Here is a 21766-nt window from a genome sequence, read left to right as displayed (position 1 = left end):
CTCCATTTGAAATTTCCCAAGGGGTCTGCAAAGGAAAAAGGGTTGAGAATCACTGGTCTAGTAAATTTAGCACATAGCCTGGAATTCTTGAGTTTAATCCAGGCTCTACCATTTCTCATTTTGTAGATTTGGACAAGTCAAACTTCTCTGGGTCTCACTTTCCCTATAAAATTGGGGATAAGACTTACTTACCGGATACTGGCATTATTCAAGGTAAATTCATGTTTGTGATGTGTTTTGAAACAATGAGCACTATGGCCAGATTCAACAAAGCACTGAAGCATGAGCTCAACTTCAGCTTTCATCCAGTTATTCCAGAATATCTCTACCTTCATAACTATTATGAGCACGTGTATTCTCCTCCCCCAAGGGGGGGCGGGGTCCAGATTAAACTTCTAGCTCTTATCCACCTTCTTTTGTGGTCAGAGGTGGTGGTGACAACGTCTGGGAGTCTTGAATTTCTATTACAGTACAACCTCAGAGTTACAAACTGACCAGTCAACCCCACACACCTCATTTGGAATCGGAAGTATGTAATCAGGCAATAGCAGAGCCTAGACCCACCCCCCCCCAAAAAAAGGGGGGGAGAGAATACACAGTACTGTACTGTGTTAAATATACACTACTAAAGGGAAAGTTTTAAAACAAATTGACAAGGAAACTTTTTATGCTCTTTTCACTTAAATTAAGATGGTTAAAAGCAGCATTTTTCTTCTGTATAGTAAAGTTTCAAAGCTGTATACTATTAAGTCAATGTTCAGTTGTAACCTTTTGAAAGTACCATAACATTTTGTTCAGAGTTATAAACATTTCAGCGTTTCAAACAGCCTCCATCCCAAGGTGTTCATAACTCTCAAGTTCTTCTGAACTTGAAGTGGGATAGTATATACCTATCTCAGCTATTGGTTCAGGCTGCATGCAGATTCAGGCAGAGAACTATATACTCTTCATGTTTGAAAGGTTGCCCTCAGAACAGTTCCATGGCCATAGTGAACAGTGCCTTGCTGTACTATAAACAGTTTTCTAAATGATGCAACATGCCCCATCTACATAAAGCTTTTCCATGTTTTGAAGAAGAGTATATAGGCATCCTCAGTTATGGCTGAAGTTTGTTGGAATATGGTTTGGATGGCCAAAGCATAGAGTTGACTCTGAAATCGGATGCACTAGTGTGTACTCTAGTGGAGCTCTATGCCACTGCATGGATTTATGCGAGTGCAGGCAATGGCAGGACTGTGGCCCAAATTACTTTATACAAAGCTGTTGTACGATGGGTCTCTACAGGAACTAAAACTTTCTTTTTTTTTTAAACTGATAAATTTTTTTCCTCACTCACATTGAATGTCCAACCTGTATAAATTGTGCTGGTCAAAAAAAAAATTGTGAAAGTTTTTCCATCAAAATTATGAAATTAGAAAAATTTTGTCTAGCCCTGGGTCTATGACCCACTTCAGCCAGAAGCAAAATATAAACATTGCTTAAGTATGTTAAATACTGTTGAAAGCCCTATGTAGATTCAGCCATAGTGGGCTCCTTGGATAATAAGCAATCAAAACAATTAAAAACCAAAACAGTTTAATGTAATGTATTTAAAATGCTTCCATAAAAGTTTAAGGCCATTATACACAAATATTTCATCAACACATACATTCTCTCCTCTTTTCCATCAATACTTTACATGCTTTTTGCTAACAGTTTGGCCAACAGTTGTCATACCAAAAGTTCATAGCCTAATATATTTTCTATTTTTTTCCCCCATCAATAACATGTTCCCTTGTCCTATTCTTTACTGGCATGCTCAAACATTCTACTCTAAAAATGAAGCAGTTTAAATAAATTACAAGCCTGCAATAGAAAAAAAATTCACAATAGTTTAAAAACTATAAATACAGAAATAAGGTCTACAGGGTAAAACTGACAACGGTATTTTTTTTTTAAAAAGTAATATACCTTGTTTTTATATTGATTATCTTGCCACACTGATTCCTTTAATGCACTTCATGACATATGTACAAGGTAAGTGACATTTTATTTCCTGCTTTCTTTCTGTAAACTTGTAAACACACATGGAACAAATTTTTGGCAATAATTTAGCAGTTTTACTACTTGTGCTGATGTGTCTCTAATTTGCAAAGGTCATCCTGAATTTTTACAATATCAAGGATCATGTCAATTAGTAAGTACACGAATTTTGAGGTCTACTTCAGTAGATTTCTGCATTGAGAAATAAAAGATGAACCAAGAATTCCTAAAATAGACAGGCTGTTGCACAGTGTTTTAGGCTGTATTTTAAATTGGCTGATATGCCTCTCATCATAATGAGTCAGGCCAATAATAGACTTAATTAAATCAGCCACCAGAAAACACAGCAGTAGTTCCAATTACAGCATGAGGTTTAGATGCAGAAAAATTAAAAAAAAAACCTAACTTGACAAAAATATAAAGGATGTGATATTTCCTAAAGGAAAATAAATTCCCTTTTTTATTTAAACTTTCTCTGTCCCCTAAGGGGTGTTTGTACAGCACCATTGATACAAGATTGTGTCTCAGTCTTAAAAAACAACTACATGTAATTGTAAACAGAGTCATTTACACAAGATCTTGGGATGTTTTAACTTTAGTTTAGTGGTAATGGTTCGTCACATCAGTGGAGTGCAAAATGCTGGAGGGCCTATTCATTGATCTAATGCTTTTCTAGATTCTTCCTGTCTTAATCAGGATAATATAGAGTTATACATGGCACTGTAAGCAAACTACCAACTTTTTATTTACATATACCCAACATTCCCGGCATTTAATCTGAAGATTCAGTATTAGCAGTAGACTTCTCTTTCAATTGATTTTAGTATTATGTGCTCCGATAAGTAAACCATGAACACTACACTGACCCTTCTAATTGACCAGATTACTATGTTGGTTTGCGGGATTTTCATACAGTGCTTCATACTTTCTAAAATTAATCCCTAAGAGTCACTGTTGACATAGCCTACTCTTTACATTTCCTGTCGATTTACCACCACAGTAGCTAACTTACCTTATTCCAAGATGTTATTTTTGTAGACATTTGCCTTTCTGAAAATTTTGAATGCCATTCCTAATTAAATGCAGACTTCGATACCCCTTTAAAGACCCACTACAAAGTTTGTCTTTAGGTGCCACGTTAGAGGTCAAACACTGTAAAAACCAGAGAGACACTCTCACATAATATACATATAAACAGTAGTTTAGACAGAGGAGACGTGTTGGGGAGATACACGGGGTCCAGTGCCCTCTGCAGATTTCTGCCAGGGTTTATATGTCCTGTCCTGAACCCTGCTGAATACCACCAGAACCTTTAAATTGTGCCTCCCTATTACCAACAGTTATGCATCATCTCTGAGTTTAGAAATTCTTTCTACCAGCAGGACAATGAAAATAACTGGTCAAGTACCACTTTCATCCACCCAGATGTTTATGGAAATATCACAGGATAGGAGTTGTAACAGATTCCAGTTTACATAGATTGGCAGTTACAGTACTACACTCAAAGGTACAAATACAAGGAAGATTGTGTTGACATTGTCACAAAAAAGTGTTAAAAGTGCTTTTCCAAACTGCTCCATTTATGGAATGCAAATACTGTACAGGTAAGACACAGGTTTACTTCCATGAACTGTAAGTTTCTGTCAAATGTTGGTTTCTATCTGTTTGTCATTCTCACAAGAGTTAGTCTGTTCCATGCGTTCACAATCAATGTTGACTTCACTAGTGTCCATGCTACAGTCTGACTCATTGTCTGATTGGTCCATTTGCTCAAGCCTGCTTTTTCCCTGTGGTACCCTACTCCCATTTGGGGATATTAGGAAATGTCCTTCTGAATCCAGTGTTCCAGCCTCTACGTCACACACAACTGTTTCTTTGGCCTGTCGGATACAGTTAAGCCACTGTTGTTTGTTGAAGGAGTCATTGGCTTGCAGCGAGTGGGACTGGCTTTGCGATCCACTTTTGAAGCTGATTCTAAAGAAGTTTTTAACTGAAAAACAAAATATGTCCGTTGATTGCTTCGGGTGTCTGCATTTTTAATAAGTGAGTACATTAAAATAATAAAACACTATCAAATTCTTAGGTTTACTGGGTTGCTTCCCCAGGGTTAAGTTAGAAACCCATAGAATATATAGGAGCAGAGGGAAAACCAAGGACCTTGTGTCGCTCCTACCTCTGTAGGGCAGTGGGGCATCTCCAGATACTACTGGAGTTGCTAAAAGTTAATTGCTTGCTAGGTTAATTAGTTTAGAATTCAGCCGGTATAGTGATGCTATACATGCACAAAACCAACCACGAATGCCTAAACTGGCTGACTTCTATGCCAGTTTACCGTTTCAAGCTTGGAACCTTAAGCAGCTCAGTAGAGTTGGTGCTACCCCCAGAACCTTGTGGAGCCTCTCTGGCTATAACAGCCCTACAGAGTTGTGAAATTTCACTTTTGCTCCCTATGGAACAGCCAGGACTACTTGTTCCTGTGGCAGCTTAGGCCCTCTCTTACCTGTAACCCACAACATAAATCAGTCACAAAAAAAACTTTCAAAATTATTTCTCAGAAAAGGTTAAAAGATGGTTTATAATGGAAAACTGGTTAATTCATAGGCAGTCTACAAACACTTAACATGCTTAACGTTAATAATATGAGTAGTCCAGTTGACTTTAAAAGGATGACTCGGATGCTTAACATTAAACACATGCGTAAGTATTTGCAGGAGCACAGCCTTAACTGTAGAGTAGCAGCCAATATCTGCATAACAAGATGAAAAATCACAATAAATCTTGGCATAAGGTTTCTAAATAAGCTACAAAATTTAAAAATATACTCTGGGGAAGAATGTTTTTTATTTCTTGTTGTGCTGCTACATTCTACTCCCTTTTCCACTTCCCAGTGCCGTAAAGGGGTGTGTCTGTGTGTTTTGGGTGGGGAGGGGGAGAGAATCACATTATTGATATGATGGATTTTTAAAGCAGACATTTAGAGTCTTGCATAATAACAGTTGGAAAGAAAGGTCAAATTTTTGACCTATGTTATTTTAAGTGAAGGGAGATTGCAAAGTTACATGTATTTCCTATGAACTAATGATAAAGTATTCAAATCAAAAGTGTATTCATACTTCTCTCATTGTTGCTAAATGCACCACGTATGGATCCACCCAGTCGCACCTCTCCATCCTGCAAATCTTCCAGAACAAGATCCTTTACTGGGATGGGCTGCCGGTATAGTTGGTAGCAGAGCTGTTCATTATGGGTAATAGCTCGGGTAATCACCAGCACTTCTTGGAACAAGAAGACATGCAGTTTCTGTTCAAAAGCATAAAAGGAAAATAAATTCATTATTCCTTTTAAAAATTCACTGAACAAAGTTTATTTCAACTGTAATATACTCCATCTATGTTCTTTTAACAGTATATATTAGCTTTTAGTTCCCCTTGCTTAGACATAAATAAACAAACATAAATTTGTTCACCACAGCCATCACTGGGTTTCTCTTCCCTCCCATTATAATACTGTTGGTAGCCTAATATAGTATAAATATTCATACCCACTTGTAACTTATGTAAACTAAGGAGAAAACAAAAAATGTTTTCTATCCCCATACCCTTTGTGTTTAGGCAGTGATCCTAGAACATCTTGCACAATGTGGGCCTTATTCATAACAGAAATGAAATGTTATGTTTGAGGTTCCATAACTTTCTCAGTTGCAGAAATGAGTTAGCATGAATCTGTCTATCCACACGTGAAAATCACATCTCCCAGCTGCTGTGCAGAAGTACAATCAGTGTTTCACTGAGATACTGTGTCCAGGTCTACACTATAAAATTAGGTTGACATATGCCGCGTTAGGTCAAGTTAATAATGTATGTGTCTGTATTACTGAGTCCCTTCCGCCGACCTAAAGGGCTTTTAAAGTCTACTTCTGTACTCCACCTCCGCGAGAGGCGTACTGCTTCAATAGACATCCATGCATGAATATGGGGATAGTGTAGACACTGCACTGTGTAATTTGAATGAATTGGCCTCCAGGAGTTGTCCCACAGTGCTCCACTGTGATGGCTCTGGAGAGCACTTGCAACTCCACTGCACTTCAGCCAGGTACATAGGGCACAGCCCCCCATTAAGGCCCTGGGAACTTTTGAATTCTCATTTCCTGTTTGATCGGCATGGAGAGCTCATCAGCCCAGCTGACCATGGATGCTCAAGGCTGTAAACTTGCTCTAGTATGAAGCACGCAGGAGGTAGTGGATCTTATTGCTGTGTGGGGAGAAGAATCTGTGCAGGCAGAGCTCCAAATCAGCAGAAGAAACTAGGGCTTTGGAGCAGAGCTCGGAGCTGGAGTGTGGAGCAGTGGAACTGCAGGTTTTTGTTTGGAGCTGGAACTGAGCCAGAGCACAGAAAATCTTGACTGCTCCATTGCTCCCGTTTTTTCTTTATTTTCTACCCAAAATTAATGATATTTAGCAAGAAAGTCCTAAAGGTGCCAAAAAGTTTGATTGTATAGCAACTGATATTAACATCTACTTTACCACTTTATGTAATATGTCAGTTATTCTCACTTCAGCCAAAATCAAGATTTAATGTACAGATACAAAATTAAAGATTTTTGGTGATATGTTTTATTAAAGAATCAAATAATCATCAGACATCCAACAACACTGCAGACTGCTCCCACCTTTGTGGCAAGGTTAGGCGAGTACATACTCGTGTAGATTAGTTAGATAGATTAGTATGTGTTTATTTCTTTTGTAAGGGTTGATCAACGAGATGCGCTGAGTGCTGCGATTACGGAAAAGTGTGACGCAAGATGCAACATTTAAGATATCACGAACAGGTATATTGCAAAAGAATAATGTTTTTGTTTATTGATATATTAAGATATCGCAAGAGATATTAACCACTTAAGTTCATTTCTCGCACGGGCTCCCATTACTGGTATATTTGTTCATTTGTACATGCTCCCATATCACTCTAGCAGACTTATTTTATATGTCATATGTTCAACAGTCTTTTTGTAGTGTTGTTTGAAATTTTAAATTTACTGAAAAAGTCACGTGCAGCAGGTATATAAATATACAGTAAACATTTTTGCATAAATTAGGAGTGATTTTTGTGATATATCCAGAGTGACTGGAAAATGTCCAACACAACTTTGGGGATGAATCCTTAGGTCATTTTAAGAAAAAAAGTTTGTGAACGCGTGTCCTAAAATTCTTCCAAAGGGAGCTACAGTCCTTTCAAGGAGGTGAAGAAAAGTTAATTTCTGATTAATATCTCAAAAACGCTTTAATATAAACTAATGAAATTATGTCTGTGTCTTAGCGTTAGTTACATTATCCAAAATTATTTAAACCATAGGCATCCCAAACTGGTGCTTGGTCATTTTTATTTCATATTTCAAGAAAGGCTTGTTGTCGACTGCCCCGGCTACGAGCGGTAATATGTGCCATAATAAGTTAATAATTTTTGGTTATGTTTCAAATTTATGGTTCCTTAAGTTGAAAAATAAGTAAGTAAAATTGGATTATTCTAAGCAGATTAAAATTTTTAAAAACAGGTTTTCTTGGAAATGGTTAATTATACCAAATAAATTAAGAGTACCATTTTAATGCATGTTTTAGCATTAAATCATATTCCAGGGTTGTATCTGTTAAATAGTTGAAGATTTAAAAAATATTAAATAAAATTGGCTCAGCCCCCCCACCCCCAGTTCATGACGCCTGTAGTTTAAATAATTTTATTTGAATGATGTTGTATGACAATGTTGGAAATCAACTTTAACAGGAAAGCAGATTCAAATTGCAAGCACAGTCCTTTTAGTAAAGAGAGCAAGTGTTCAGAAATATGTTTTTGCTTCATCAGCCTGAATAGATTATACAAGATAGAGCAAATAACAGGTTCTATTTTATATAATCTATTCAGGCTGATGAAGCAAAAACATATTTCTGAACATTTGCTCTCTTTACTAAAAGGACTGTGCTTGCAATTTAAATACGCTTTCCTGTTAAAGTTGATTTTCAATCTTGTAACATGTAGCCTCGTTAGGTCCCAACAGTTAATGTTGTAGAAGAGCGATTGCACGTACTAACGCTACGGCACATACCAAATTTAATTGATATATCTATATTAAAGCATTTTTGAGATATTAAAAACTTGGAAAATATTTCAAATATTTTACTGCAAAATTTAATAAAAATTAACTTGCAATTTATAAATAAATTTATATTAATTATGTATATTAAAAATTCTTACTTCATTAAAACTGCAAGAAACATGTTAAAATATAAAAAATATACTTTAATAATAATTTTGTGTAAAAAGAAAATGATCATTTTTGTCCAGAAAATCCAAAATAAATTCAAAATACCTTAAGTGGTTAAGATATCACAAGCGGGTACATTACAAAAAAATGTAATATTTTTGTTCATTGCTTTTTGAAGATCATAAGAAACATTGGGATGCAGTCGCAGCACAAGAAGATTTGGCCATGGCTTCAACAAAAAAATAAAAAAAAATAAATCTGCCCCCCATGATTGATAGCCGATTTACGGAAAAGGATCTCAACTGCGTCTTTACTTTTGAATTTGGAAAGCCCAAATTTGGGCTTTTGGGAAAAGCAAAGAAGAAATCGGCAACATGCAAGGTGGAAAAGGAAGTGAATGGTGAGCTCAAACCATGTAGCTTCAAGACAAGCGAAGCAAGTGGCATGAAAAGTTTCAACCTTTGGCAGCACGTAAAATGTAACCATCCTGAAAACTATGTGACTCTGGTTACAAAAAAAGACCAGGAAGATGAGGCAAAACAAAGCTGATGCAGCTAAATGACATTCATCTGGCTTTTTGAAAACTCTTGGAGAAAAGATTTTTTGCAGAGCTTCATCTGAAAAGAAACCCAAAATTGAGCAAACAAAACTTGACTCATATTTGAAGTCCTCAAAGGTTACAGTCACCTTGGATGGCAATACTTTCCATGAAGGGCTAATAGAAATGGTTTGCTTGAGGTAAACACCGCTCACTACCTTCAGGCTAAAGAACAAAGGATTCCAAAAAATTGCAGGTGAAATGGGTCAGCAGCTTGGCATTTTGATGGGGCACAATGCGGTTTGTCATTTAGTTGTTAGCACAACTGAGTCTGGTCGCGAAGAGCTCAAGAAAGCTTTGGAGCAAAAATTGTGCTGCCTGTGGAAACAAATTTCCTTGCAATCAATGCTCAGTACTACGAAGAAGGAAAAGATAAAGCTATGGTGAAAACCTTGGACAAAAATGAACCCGATAATGCGTCACAATTCTTTGTATGTGAAGTCAAGTAAAAGCTATTTTAGAAAAATTTGAAATGCAAGTGCTGAGCATCTGTGTTGACAATGCAACAAACATGACTTGTGCCATCAAAAATTTCAGCAAGGACAATGAAACCATTTCCACTTCTGAGAAGAAGGATGTGGACAGAACAAACTATTTTGCCTGATGAAGGAACTAAAGGAATGGATGAAATCGAACTCAACATGGATGCTGCTGCGCAATGGGTTAATGACCCTAGCCTCATACTTCCAACATGGCTTCATGAGGATGACTCAAAAGTCAGCTGATGAGATGTGGTATTCACACTCTTCAATTAGCAATCTGGGATGGACTGAACAAAGAACATGAAGAAATTTCTGGCAAAAATTCGACAAGTCATTGTCAAACTACAAACCCCAAGTATTGGAAGTGTTCTTCTTGATCTAGATGGGGTAACTCAATCATTGGATACTGTGACTCGCTGGGGTTCAACATTTGCGATGATTGATCGGCTTCTTGTTTTTCAATCTTACTATGAACAAGTGGCTGCTGGAACAAGAGAACTCAGTTAACAAAAGCTGAATGGGACAAAGTGAAGAACCTGCGAGACCTCTTGGCAAAACCAAACCAAACAACTGTGAATCTTCAAGCTGTCGATGTAACCCTGGGGGTTTTAATGAAGGAATGGCGAAAACTGTCAAAATTCTTGCAAGAAAATGGACAAATTGCAGAAGAAATTTTATCCTCCATGCAGAAATGCAAAGAGAAGCTTTTTGACAATATTATTTTCCTTGCTGGAGTTTATGTTGACCCACGGTATCCGATTCTTCTTACCTCAAGGGAAATACCAAAGGCAAAGGAAGGGCTCCTTGATACTGCTCGACGACTCGAAAAACAAAATCTATTGCTACATTTGAACTCGGCGAAAGAGATTGAAGAAAATGAAACAACAAAAGGAGTCATCAACACTCAAATTCACATCCTTCAGAAATAGCATGCTGTTCTCAACTTGTTCGAGCGTCCACCCCTGAGATGTCTTCAGCTATCACATGGAAATGGAGATAATTCAACCACCAATTCTTCAGAAGATGACGCCTTCGAAAAGGAATTGAATAAACAAGAAAGATGCCGGCAAGTTTCTGTGATTCATAATTGTAATGAAGCATTATTTGAGAGAAACTTTCTGGAAGATTGTGAGGCAATGGAGTCTATTGGTAGGCTAAAAGTTAAGTCTGTTTTTGAGGCCATTCACAGCTACCCACACCGCATTCAGGCTGCCTGTAGAATTGCTTCGAGCATGCCAACAACTCAAGCTAGTGTTGAGCGACTGTTTTTGGCTTTAAAGTTAATTTTAAATGATTTGCGGCAGGCTATGAAAGACTACTTGATTGCTGCAATAATTTTTTACAGAATGAATTCTAGTTTGTATCATTGTTGATGACATTTAAATTGTTTTATAGGTCTGAATAAAAATGTTCTCTCAAAATTACAGTATGCACTTTTTTATTTAGTTAAAAGTTAATTTGGAGTGGAGCTGGAGCAGTCACGATTGGTGCTGGAGCGGAGCAATTCAAAAATTTGATTGCTCTAAATCCCTGGAAGAAATGCTAACATCTATACCAAAATTGCACAGGTTATGGGGGGAGAAGTGCTACACCAGGGACACACAGCAGTTCTGCATGAAAATAAAGGAGCTTTGGCAAGCGTACCAGAAGACAAGGGAGGCGAACAGTAGATCTGGTTCTGAGTCACAAACATGCCACTTCTATGAGGAGCTGCAATGCAATTCTAGGTGGTTACCCCACCACTATCCCAAAACGCTCCATGGATACCTCCCAGGGACCCTGGGTGACCTCAGGCAACAATGAGGGAGACACTGTTGACCAAGAAGAGGAGGAGGAGAATGCAAGGCAGGCAAGCGGGGGGGATCCATTCTCCCCAACAGCCAAGAATTTTTTTTTTTTAAACTCTGGAGCCCATCACTTCACAGGACTAATTGTCAGCAGAGCGTGATGTCGAGGAAGGCAGCTCTGGTGAGTACACATTTTCAATCAAATTGTAGGGGTTACATGCTATTATTTTTAATATTGAATCTGAATAAAAAAAATTGAGATTGTGGTTATCAGTGGCCACTCCAGCTACACAGAGGGTGCGCTCAAAAAAAAGATTATTTATGTGCTTGGGATGGCCCGGGAATCCTCCAGGGAGATCTCTAGGAAGCTTTCGTGCAAGTACTCTGCAATTCTTTGCAGAAAGTTTCTGGGAAGGGTTGCTTTATTTCATCCACCACTGTAGATACTTTCCCATGCCACTCCAGTATTAAATCTTCTGGAATCAATGTGGCGCAAAGCATTGCAACATAAGGACCAAGTCTGTAGCCAGACGCTTGAGACATCTGCTCCCTTTCTGCCTCTGTTACCCTCAGGAGAATGATATTGCATATGGTCACCTAGGGGAAACGGGAAGTTTTAAATGCTAGCCCTTAAACTGCAAGCAATTCAATAAGTAATCCATCCCGGTTTGGTAAATTCTGGGTCACACAACCATGCTTTCCAGAGCGTGCCCTGGTTATGGTTGGAAAGGATGACCCCATATTGCAGCCAGCATTTAAATTGGGGGAGGGGGGCGCAACGCTTCCTGGTAGTCTCCCTTCCACCCAGAGGTGAAAGTAAGCCAGTATGCCCTGGTATGGCGTACTGGCAAGAGCCGGTGCACCGTACCAGGATGGATCAGCTTCCCCAAGTGCAATTTAAAGGGCCTGCGGCTCCCAGCGGCTGGAGCCCCCGGCCCTTTAAATTGCTGCCAGAGCCCCGCTGCCAGAGCCCTGGGTAGCAGTGGCAGGACTGGGGCAGTGATTTAAAGGGCCCAATGCAGTAGGAGCAGCCAAGCCCCGGGCCCTTTAAATCATCCCCGGAGCCCTGCCAACAATTTAAAGGGCCCAGGGTGATAGTGGCGGCCGGAGCCCTGCTGCCAGAGCCCTGGGGAAGTGGCAGGGGGCTCCAGGGACCTTTAAAGGGCCCAGGGCTCCGGCCACCGCTACCGCCTAGGGCCCTTTAAACCCCTGCCAGACGCCCTGGCTGCTGCTGTTACCCCGGGGAGAGGGAAGGAGGCACTTGCCGGTACAGAGTGGGCTGGAGCTGGCTCTGACCTCCCCCAGCCCCGCCCCTTCCACCCAAGGCCCTGGCCCTTCCAGGAGCCAGAGCCAACCCCAGCCCAGCCCCGTACTGATAAGTCCCAAGACTTGCTTTCACCCCACTTCCACCCTAACCCGGTGCCACTTTTGTAACAAACTGTTTGCAGGGCTTTACGCTGGTGCCTGTCCTCAAGCACCATCCAGGTTGCTATGGGTTGGAACCACTGATACAAAAGAATGTCTTAAAAGCTGCAGCACAAGACCTATTGCCTATGCCTTGTGGCCTTGCTTACCATGGCTGTAGCAGCAAACTGATTCTTGCAGTAGCCAGTGGTGGTTCTTACATTGTGGATTGCATGGAAGTACATTGAGGGATATTTCTTTTATAAAAAGATTTAATCTTGCACCAGAAACAATGTATGCACTCTCAATGCTACTCCTGTGGTTTGTATTCTTTGCAGCTGAAACCTTGTCCACAGGTGCATCCTCCATACAGGGATAGAGACTTTCCCAGATTAGAAGGTGGAAAAAGACGACTTGGGAGAACATGCTCAAGAGTTAATGCACGCCTCAGAATGACAAGATGGAGCTCAGTGCATGTAGGACTGCACGGTCGGAGAGCCTGCACAGTAACTGTGAGGACATGACAGCATGCAGGGAACACAAGCATGACACGCAGGACAAGATGGTGCAGATTTTGAGGGAGCAAATGGACATGTTAAGGCGTTTGAGGTTCAAGAAAGGCAACTGGATGCTAGAGTCCCACTGCAGCCTATGCTGAACCTTCTGCCATCATCGCCAAGTTCCACATCCTTCTCTCCTAGGATTTTTGGGGGGGCGGGGAGGGGAAGTCGGGTTTCCATTGCACTCAACTCCAGGCGAGGGTACAAGGACCAGAAGGCACCCATTCCCATGCCTTTGATTGTTACTGCAGTGCAATTGCAAGCAAGCTGACCTTGTTGTCCCTCCTCCCCCCCCATGTTATCAGCCCCTTAGCCTCAGGTTCTTACTTTTCTTTACAGTCAGTGTTTGTGAGCATAATAAAAATTAATGGATTGAGGAGAAAAGACTCTATTCATTCAGCACACTGTGGTTAGGGGGGGCTGTAGTTTACAGGGGAGTATATGCAATGAAGGGGACAGCCTGGTAAGGAACAACACACAAAAGAGTCACATTAATGTGGGTCATTGATTAAACTAGTTTTCAAAACCTCACAGAAACTCGTTGCACCTCGATGTGTTGTTCTTATTGTCCTGGTGTCTGGCTGCTCAAAATTGACCGCCAGGCCATCTGCCAGAACCCCCACCCCGCCGCAAACTTTTCTCCCTTTGATTCACAGATATTACGGAGCACACACTATGCAGCAACAAGAATGGAGATATTGCTTTCACTGAGGTCTAACCTAGTAAGCAAACTATGCTGCTCCGTACTGCTGTCCAGGCTGTGTGCAGCTTCATGAGCCATGGGAGCAAGTAGTAGGCTGGGTCTCAAAAGATCACGATTGGCATTTCAACATCAACAACTGTTATTTTGCAGTCTGGAAAGGAAGTTCTTGCTTGCAGCTTTCTGAACAGACCCGAGTTCCTAAAGATGTGCACATCATACACCTTTCCTGACCATTCCATGTTGATGTCAGTAAAACAGCCTCTGTGATCCACCAGCGCTTGCAACACCCTTGAGAAGTACCTCTTTCAGTTTGTTCTCTTTGGCAAGGTGGTCTGGTGCCAAAATAGGGGATACACGTTCCGTCGATCACCCCATCTCAGCTAGGGAATCCCATCACGGCAAAACCATCCATTATGTCCTGCATGTTTCCCAGAGTCACTACCCTTCTTAGAAGAAGTCTATCAAGTGCCGTGGGAACTTGAATCACAGCAGACCCTACAGTAGATTTACTCACTCCTGATTCCTCAGTGATGGGTAGCAGTCTGGTGTTGCAAGCTTCCAAAGAGCTATTGCCACTCGCATCTCAACTGTCAGAGCAGCTCTCATTTTAGTATTGCAGCATGTCAGGGCTGCGGAAAGCTCTTTGTGCAGTTCCATGAAGGTGGCCTTACGTATTCGGAAGTTCTTCAGCCACTGCTCATCATCCCAGAGGTCCATGCTTGCCTTGCTATGGCATCTGCATGGGTAACCCAGGCTTAAGGCGCCAAAAAGGCTTGGTTTGTTTGCCACTGTTTTCAGGGAGGGAGGGAGATAAGTGCATCATGGGAGGCTAATACCATGTTCCCATAATCACTTGTGCAAATGTTTTTGTCCCATGAGGCATTGCAAGCCCAACCCAACATTCCACTCGGCTCCATGCACTGTGGGATAGCTACCCACAGTGCAGCACTCTGTGAGTCGATGCAAGCCCTGCTAGTAAGGATGCGCTCTGCCAACACACTGAGCATAGTGGGGACATGCACAGTCGACTTGCTTAAATCAGAGGCTCAATGTCAACTTAAATAAAATCAAAACACTTTTTGTTTGGTCCTTCTTCTGCTGTTACGTTAGCATTTGCATCCACAGTTCCTCCTTGCATAGTGTGTGGAAAAGCTTATCTTTTTCCTTTTGAGATGTGGCAGTTTCAAAAGCTGGGAAGACTTACTTGACCATGATTGTGTTTTGCAAATACCCTCTTTCAGAGGAATTAATAACGGGTAGATAGGAAATCCGTGTAGGACTAAGTCTCAGGTAATGATAAACACAGTTGTGTGTGTTAAGAAGGGTGATTATTTTCTAATTTTTTGGCTAACCATTCCAATTTATATAGTTTAAAAATACTAGAATAGTATATTTGTTTTGAAATTTGGTCACTTACAATCTCATGAAATTCAAACTGTGTTCTTCATTCTTTGTATTATGGTTTCAGTATGTGACACTATTAACATTTATTTTATCTTAGAAACAATGAAGTGGTCAATTTTGAGACCCTTCTAAGTTCCTAGTCATGTTTCAACCAGTCTATTTGGTCTGATTTTCAGAGATGCCAAACACTCATAGGTCTGGCTGAATACAAAAGTAACTACAAAGAGCCCATCACCATTTAAATGAGTTTCATATTTAGTGAAAAAGTCAATAAGCTGTATCATGGGATGGCAAAACACTAATTTTCACATTTAGATACTAAATGACAAACATTAAGTTATGAATGGCTAGATGGGATTCTTCAAAAGAAAAATCTCAAATTTTATTAATTAAATTTGCATTTTGCAAGAGTGAAAAATAATGCAATATCTAGCACTATTTTATTATTCTAATTAAGTTAATTCATGGGAATTATACACTGGCACCTACATATTAAAAAAAAATAACCCAGAGTAAACAACAGTATGAAAAATGATCAATGACTTCCTCTTGGCTCCCTTCATGGTAACTGTATACCTAAAATTATAACAAACCTGGAAGAACAAAGCCTCTGACATCTTTACTGCTTCATCCCAGTTTCCAAGAAGTGCTATTCAATCTGTGTCACTAGAAATACTTCTCATGGTTAGAAAACCTTTTATAACTTTATTTGCATAAATTAGGTTAAGGGAAAGGAAACACCTTGATTTTCATAGTGCTCCAGGAGGAGGATTATTTTTATTTGTAAATTGGAAGCTTTGTTTATCCTATTTTTGTTAAACTAAACATTTTTTCCTCTATAAAATGATTAAGACCAAGTGTACCAACTACTTCTTAGGTTTCAGAGTAGCAGCCGTGTTAGTCTGTATTTGCAAAAAGAAAAGGAGTACTTGTGGCACCTTAGAGACTAATAAATTTGTTAGTCTCTAAGGTGCCACAAGTACTCTTTTCTTTTTGCGAACTACTTCTTAATGTACTTTTTTTTGAAAATTGTAAGCTTAACTCATGAAAGTTAAAGATATTGCAAAGTACTAGAGATTGTGCATACTATGAATTCCAGCCAAACTTCTGCTTAGAATACTCAGTCTGTACCAGGCATGAGTAATTAAACAAACTTTTATAAAAATCACAGAGTTTGGGCAATTTAGAAATATACACAAACAATGTATCTTACAAGTTAAAGCTGTTAAAATCGGGGTTGAAATATTACTGCTGCTTACTCCAAATTCCCGAGAAAAGCCTGCATTTGGAATCAACTTACTAGATATTAAGACTGTCGAGCAATTAAAAAAATGAATGGCGATTAATTGCACTGTTAAACAATAATAGAATACCACTTATTTAAATATTTTGGATGTTTTCTACATTTTGAAATATATTGATTTAAATTACAACACAGAATATGAAGTGTACAGTGCTCACTGATTTTTTTTAATTAAATATTTTCACTGTAAAAAAGCAATAATATTTTCAATTCACCTAATACAAGTACTATAGTACAATCTCTTTATCACAAATGTTGAACTTACAAACATAGAATTATGTACAAAAAAACTTGCATTCAAAAATAAAACAATGTAAAACTTTAGAACCTACAAGTCCACTCAGTTTTACTTCAGCCAATTGCTCAGACAAACAAGTTTGGTTACTTTTGTAGGAGACAATGCTGCCCACTTCTTGTGTACAATGTCACCGGAAATGAGAACATGTGTTTGCATGGCACTGTTGTAGCCAGCATTGCAAGATATTTATGTGCCAGGTGTGCTAAAGATTCATATGTCCCTCCATGCCTCAACCACCATTCCAGAGGACATGTATCCATGCTGATGACAGGTTCTGCTTGATAACAATCCAAAGGAGAGCAGACTGATATACATTCATTTTTATCATCCAAGTCAGATGCCACCAGCAGAAGGTTGATTTTCTTTTTTGGTGGTTCGGGTTATGTAGTTTCTGCATCTTTTAAGAGTTCTGAAAGCATGCTCCACACCTCGTTCCCCACTTATGGGCTGGTATAACGGGTGCCATTGGCCATGTACCCGCTCAGTTCCTTCTTGCCGGTTAATTCCAACAGAAGAGTAGGAGGGTGGGTCCTGTGGAATGGACATGAGTAACATCTCAAAAAACGACAGTTATGAAAGGTTAGTAACCATTTTTGAGTGCTTGCTCATGTCTATTTCATGTTACGTATCTCACAAGCAGCATCCCAGGAGGTGGGCTTAGAGTTCATGGACACGCTGACTGTAACATTGCTCTTCTAAAACAGATGTCATCTCAGGCCTGTTGGATGATGGCGTAATGTCAGTGCATACCCTTCGTATCCCAAACAGGTTGTGACTCTGCAGATGTCCTGGATTGACACCTGCATGAGAAATACTGCTGACGAAGCCTGGGCTCTTGTGGAGTGAGCAGTTGAGATGGCTAGAGGCAGGACATTCACTTGCTCATTGCAAGCTCAAATATAGGCAGTTACCCAGGCTGAGACCATCTGGGCTGACACAGGAAGCACTCTCGTTCTTTCTGCTATTGCTACAAAGAGTTGTGTGGGCTTGCAGAAGGGTTTAGTCCCCTCAAAATAAAAAGGGAGGGTACAGCTAACTTCTGAGGAACAGCAGCTTCACTCCTTAGAGTTCTTGTGAGGATTTGGGAAGACGACAGGTAGGAAAATGGCTTGGTTGTTATGGAAATGTAACACCACCTTTGGTACGAAGGCTGGATGGTGGCACGTTTGGATCTTGTCCTTAAAGAACACCATGTAAGGCAGTTCTTCATTTCAGAGACCCTTCTGGCCAAGGTGATCAGCACTAGAAAGTCGACCTTCCAAGAGAGAAATAGCAGGAGAACATGATGCTAATGGCTTGAAGGGGACCCATGAATAGGGGTGACCAGATGTCCTGATTTTATAGGGACAGTCCCGATTTTGGGGTCTCTTTCTCCTATTACCCCCCACTCCCTGTCCCGATTTTTCACATTTGCTGTGGGGTCATCCTACCCATGACTCTTGACCAAACCAAGTTTAAGTCCCAAGGGGTGGGGTTGGCTTGTGGACTTAAGGACAGAGCCCCACCAGCCCCTTGAGAAATTGTATTGTCATCTTGTGGGAGAACACTGACTTGTCGTTCACTGGAAGGTGGAAGGCTGAGATAGCTGCTAAGAGCACTTCAATAGAGGAGAGGGCCACGCCTTGCTGCTTTAAGTGGAGCAAATAGTGCAAGATAGACTAAAAGGGAAGATGGAGATGGAGAGAGAGCACATTCAGAAGCCTTGTAAGAGAAACTCTTCCATTTGGCCACGTAGATAGTTCTTTCTACTGCCTAGCAAGATTTGCTGAACCTGTTCCTAGCAAGCTTGTTCAGGTTCAGCCATGCAGTTAGGTGCAGGGAGGTGGGGTTTGGGTGAAACAGCTGGCTGTGGTCTTATGAAATCAGGTCCTGACTGAGTGGGAGTGAGAATGGGGTTGTCACAGAGAGCCAGGAGCATGCTGAACCAATGCTGGTGTGGCCATGCCGTGGCTATCAGAATAGTTCTTGCCTTGTCCCATTTGATTTTTAGGAGAACCTTATGAACCACGGGCACTGGGGGAAAGGCATAAAGTAGGAGATGTGTCCATGGGAGCAGGAAAGCATCAGAGATGGAGCCTGGGCTGTATCCACGCAGTGAACAAAAATGATAGCATTTCCTGTTGTTTCCTTTTAGCCAACTGGGGAGGCCCCCACCTTTGAAAGATGAATCTGGTGACCTTTGGGTGAAGGGACCACTTGTGGCAAGAGGAAAAAAATCTGGTGAGGTGATCTGCCAGTACATTCCAGGCTCCTGAGAGATGCAACACCTTGAGATGAACCGAGTGCTTTGCGCAGAAGTTCCACAGACAGATGGCCTCCTGCCACAAGGCTGAAGGTCAAACCCCTCCCTGCTTGTTAATATAAAACGTGACCACAGAATTGTCTGTCAGGACTTGTACCACCTCACCTGAGATCTGGGGAAGGAACACTTGGCATGCTAAGCGTACTGCCATGAGCTCCCTGACGTTTATGGAGACCAGGAAAACCATGCAGAACCTCAGTGTCCTGAGATATCTGTTGAGACAAGACAGGTCCAAGATGGGTTGGAGGCCCCCTTTGGGATTAGGAAATACCATGAGTAAAACCTCTTCCCTCTCAAGTCTTGAGGAACCTCCTCCACAGTCCTCATACGTAGGAAGGATTGCACCTCCTGGACGAGGAGTTGTTCATGAGAAGGGTCCCTGAAGAGAGATGGGAATGCAGGAGGAAGGGGTTGATAAAAACTGAAGGATATATCCAACTGTCACTATATTCAGGACCCAATGGTCTGATGTTATGTATGACCATGCTGGGCTGAAGAGCGACAGAGGTTCCAAAAATAAAAGGGGTGGTGGATCTGAAATGGTGACTGGTACAATGTCGTCAGGCGCACCTTCAAAAGGCCTGCTTGGGCCGCCGAAGTATCTTTGAGACCTCAACTGGGAAGCTGAAGTCGTCGGGAGTGGTTGGCTCCATTTTATAACCTCTCCCTTTTCTTTTGTCCGGTTCCTGTCTTGGAGGCACCAAGAACCAAGCAGGTGCTGGGGCCAGAAGTGCTTCCTAGACGCTGATTGAGCAGAGAGGCCTAAAGATCTTAGGGAGGCCTTTGAGTCCTTCAGGCCATGAAGTTTCATGTCCATCTGCTCTGAGAACAGAGAGGAGCCTTCGAAGGGGAGGTCTTGGATAGACTGTTGGACCTTGTGAGGAAGGCTGGATGATTGGAGCCAAGAACACCACCTCATGGTGACAGCAAGGCCATTGTCCTGGCTGCTGAGTTGGCAGCGTCCAGACCACCTGGAGAGAGATCCTGGCCACATTCTTACCTCCTCCAAGACAGCAGCATGCCTTGAATCTTGGGGGCAGGGAGTCTTTAAATTTAGTCAAGGAGTCCTACCAATGAAAGTCCTATCTGCCCAGCAGAGCTTGCTGGTTGGAGATACATACTTGAAGGCTACCCATCAAATAACCCTTCTGTAATTATCTAGTCTCTTGGCATGTTTTTAACTTTGGGATAGCACTCGACAGGTCCTCCCTGTCCCTTTTGTTTGCTGCAGATACCACCAGTGACCCCCCCAGGGGGAGGGGTGTCTGCACACAAGTACAGGTGTTCGAACCCACTTGCTGGCACATAATACTTCTCAACCCTCTGAGGTTGGGGGGCAGAGAAGAAGTTTGCCACAGGGCCTTGAGAGGTCCGATCACCACCTCATTCATGGGCTAAGTCACCTTTGAGGGAGCTGCTGCAGCCACGATATCTATAAGGCTGTGTGATGTCTCTTTGAGCTCCTCAATTTCCAGACCCAGGTACACAGCGACTGGCTTCAGAAGGTCCTGATGGGCCCTGCAGTCATCCTGCGGAAACAGGGTACAGGGTCCTGTGACAGCCTCGTCTGGGGAGGAGGCAGCGGCAGAGTGCCTTCCTCTGCCTCAGCCACATCTGCTGGAGCCATCTCCTGGATATTGGAACCAGAGCCGGGTCCGGTGCTGAGTGGGAAGGAGTGGTAACCTGTCTCTCAGAAACCATTGAGTAGGAGTGATAGGAGGGAGAACCCAGTACCTGGGGAAACCCCTAGGGGTTTCAGTAAGGCCACTGCATTGGCCAGAGACCTGCTGGCCAGGTGCTGGCAGGAAGACCGGCACCGAAGTCCAGTGGCACATAAGCTCTGTACCACTGGTAGGCTTTAGGTGACACATTAGATTCCCCTTTGGACTCAGAAGTCTTCTCTCGGAAACCATGGCAGAGCAGTACCTGCGTCTGTCTCCATATGTGCAAGAAGCGTTGTTCCAGCAACTGTCACAGGTGACAAAAAGGAACTGAGAGGCTGCATGGCTAGCGGCACCCCTTATGCCAGCGCATAAGCGTGCAGCTCTAGAGGGTGCTCGAGCTGGCCCAACTGATACCATTGGGGAAAAAATTTCCAGCAACGGAGAGCACAAATACCTAACATAGAATGGACATAAGCAAGCACTCGAAGAACAACAAACTGTGTGTTTGGTTAAACAGTTGCTAAACAGTTTGCACTAGTTAAACCCATTTTTAGGCTCAAACAAATTAACCTCTACACCCTACTGAAATGTGCCAGAGCAGGGGATTCAGGCCTCCTGGCTTTCTGTGTGGGTTCTACCAAGGATGAGTAGCTTTACAATCTAGGAATGATACCACTAGAGTTGAGCTGGTTGAGGCCTCTAATCAATCTCTTGTCCCATCTGACCCTACCCCAAGCTCCAGTTCACCCCATCCATTCTGTGGGCTGTACTGAATGGCTATGAGCCTCCAGCAAAGGGCCTCCTGACTGGGTGTTGGAGAGCTTGCACCAGGGAGCCTCATTCTGAAGCGGACTTTCCACTGTCAAGATGAAGCTCTGTGGGGCAGGGATTGGCTTTGTTATTTATCTATAGTGTCTAGCACAATAGGGTTCTGATCCCTTATTGACATTACTTGGTGCTACCATAAGAAAACTGCCACCATG

The 21766-nt window shown here is 41.6% G+C and overlaps 1 protein-coding gene and 2 long non-coding RNA genes across 10 annotated transcripts in view; 2 read left to right on the top strand and 1 right to left on the bottom strand.

Moving 5' to 3' along the window:
• LOC119858388 overlaps positions 1-1565 on the top strand; it is a 30561-nt gene extending 28996 nt beyond the window's left edge. The window contains exon 4 of the long non-coding RNA XR_005293874.2: positions 127-1565. This is a non-coding gene — a long non-coding RNA (uncharacterized LOC119858388). The remainder of the gene's footprint in view (positions 1-126) is intronic.
• ARHGEF3 (Rho guanine nucleotide exchange factor 3) overlaps positions 1559-21766 on the bottom strand; it is a 298685-nt gene continuing 278477 nt past the window's right edge. For all 8 annotated transcript variants that reach the window (XM_038408883.2, XM_038408884.2, XM_038408886.2 and 5 more), the window contains 2 exons: positions 5136-5322; positions 1559-4012 (listed from right to left, as the gene is read on the bottom strand). In XM_038408883.2, the coding sequence (XP_038264811.1) occupies positions 3666-4012; positions 5136-5322 (534 nt within the window). In that variant the 3' untranslated portion in view covers positions 1559-3665. The remainder of the gene's footprint in view (positions 4013-5135; positions 5323-21766) is intronic.
• On the top strand, positions 12314-13493 carry LOC122461222. The gene is made up of 2 exons (XR_006283055.1): positions 12314-13025; positions 13121-13493. It is a non-coding gene; the product is annotated as an uncharacterized LOC122461222 (long non-coding RNA).

The sequence above is a fragment of the Dermochelys coriacea genome, chromosome 7, assembly GCF_009764565.3.
Source record: "Dermochelys coriacea isolate rDerCor1 chromosome 7, rDerCor1.pri.v4, whole genome shotgun sequence".
Lineage (NCBI taxonomy): Eukaryota > Metazoa > Chordata > Testudines > Dermochelyidae > Dermochelys > Dermochelys coriacea.
The sequence above is the reverse complement of the archived record's forward strand: the minus strand, read 5'-3'. Positions and strand labels throughout refer to the sequence as shown.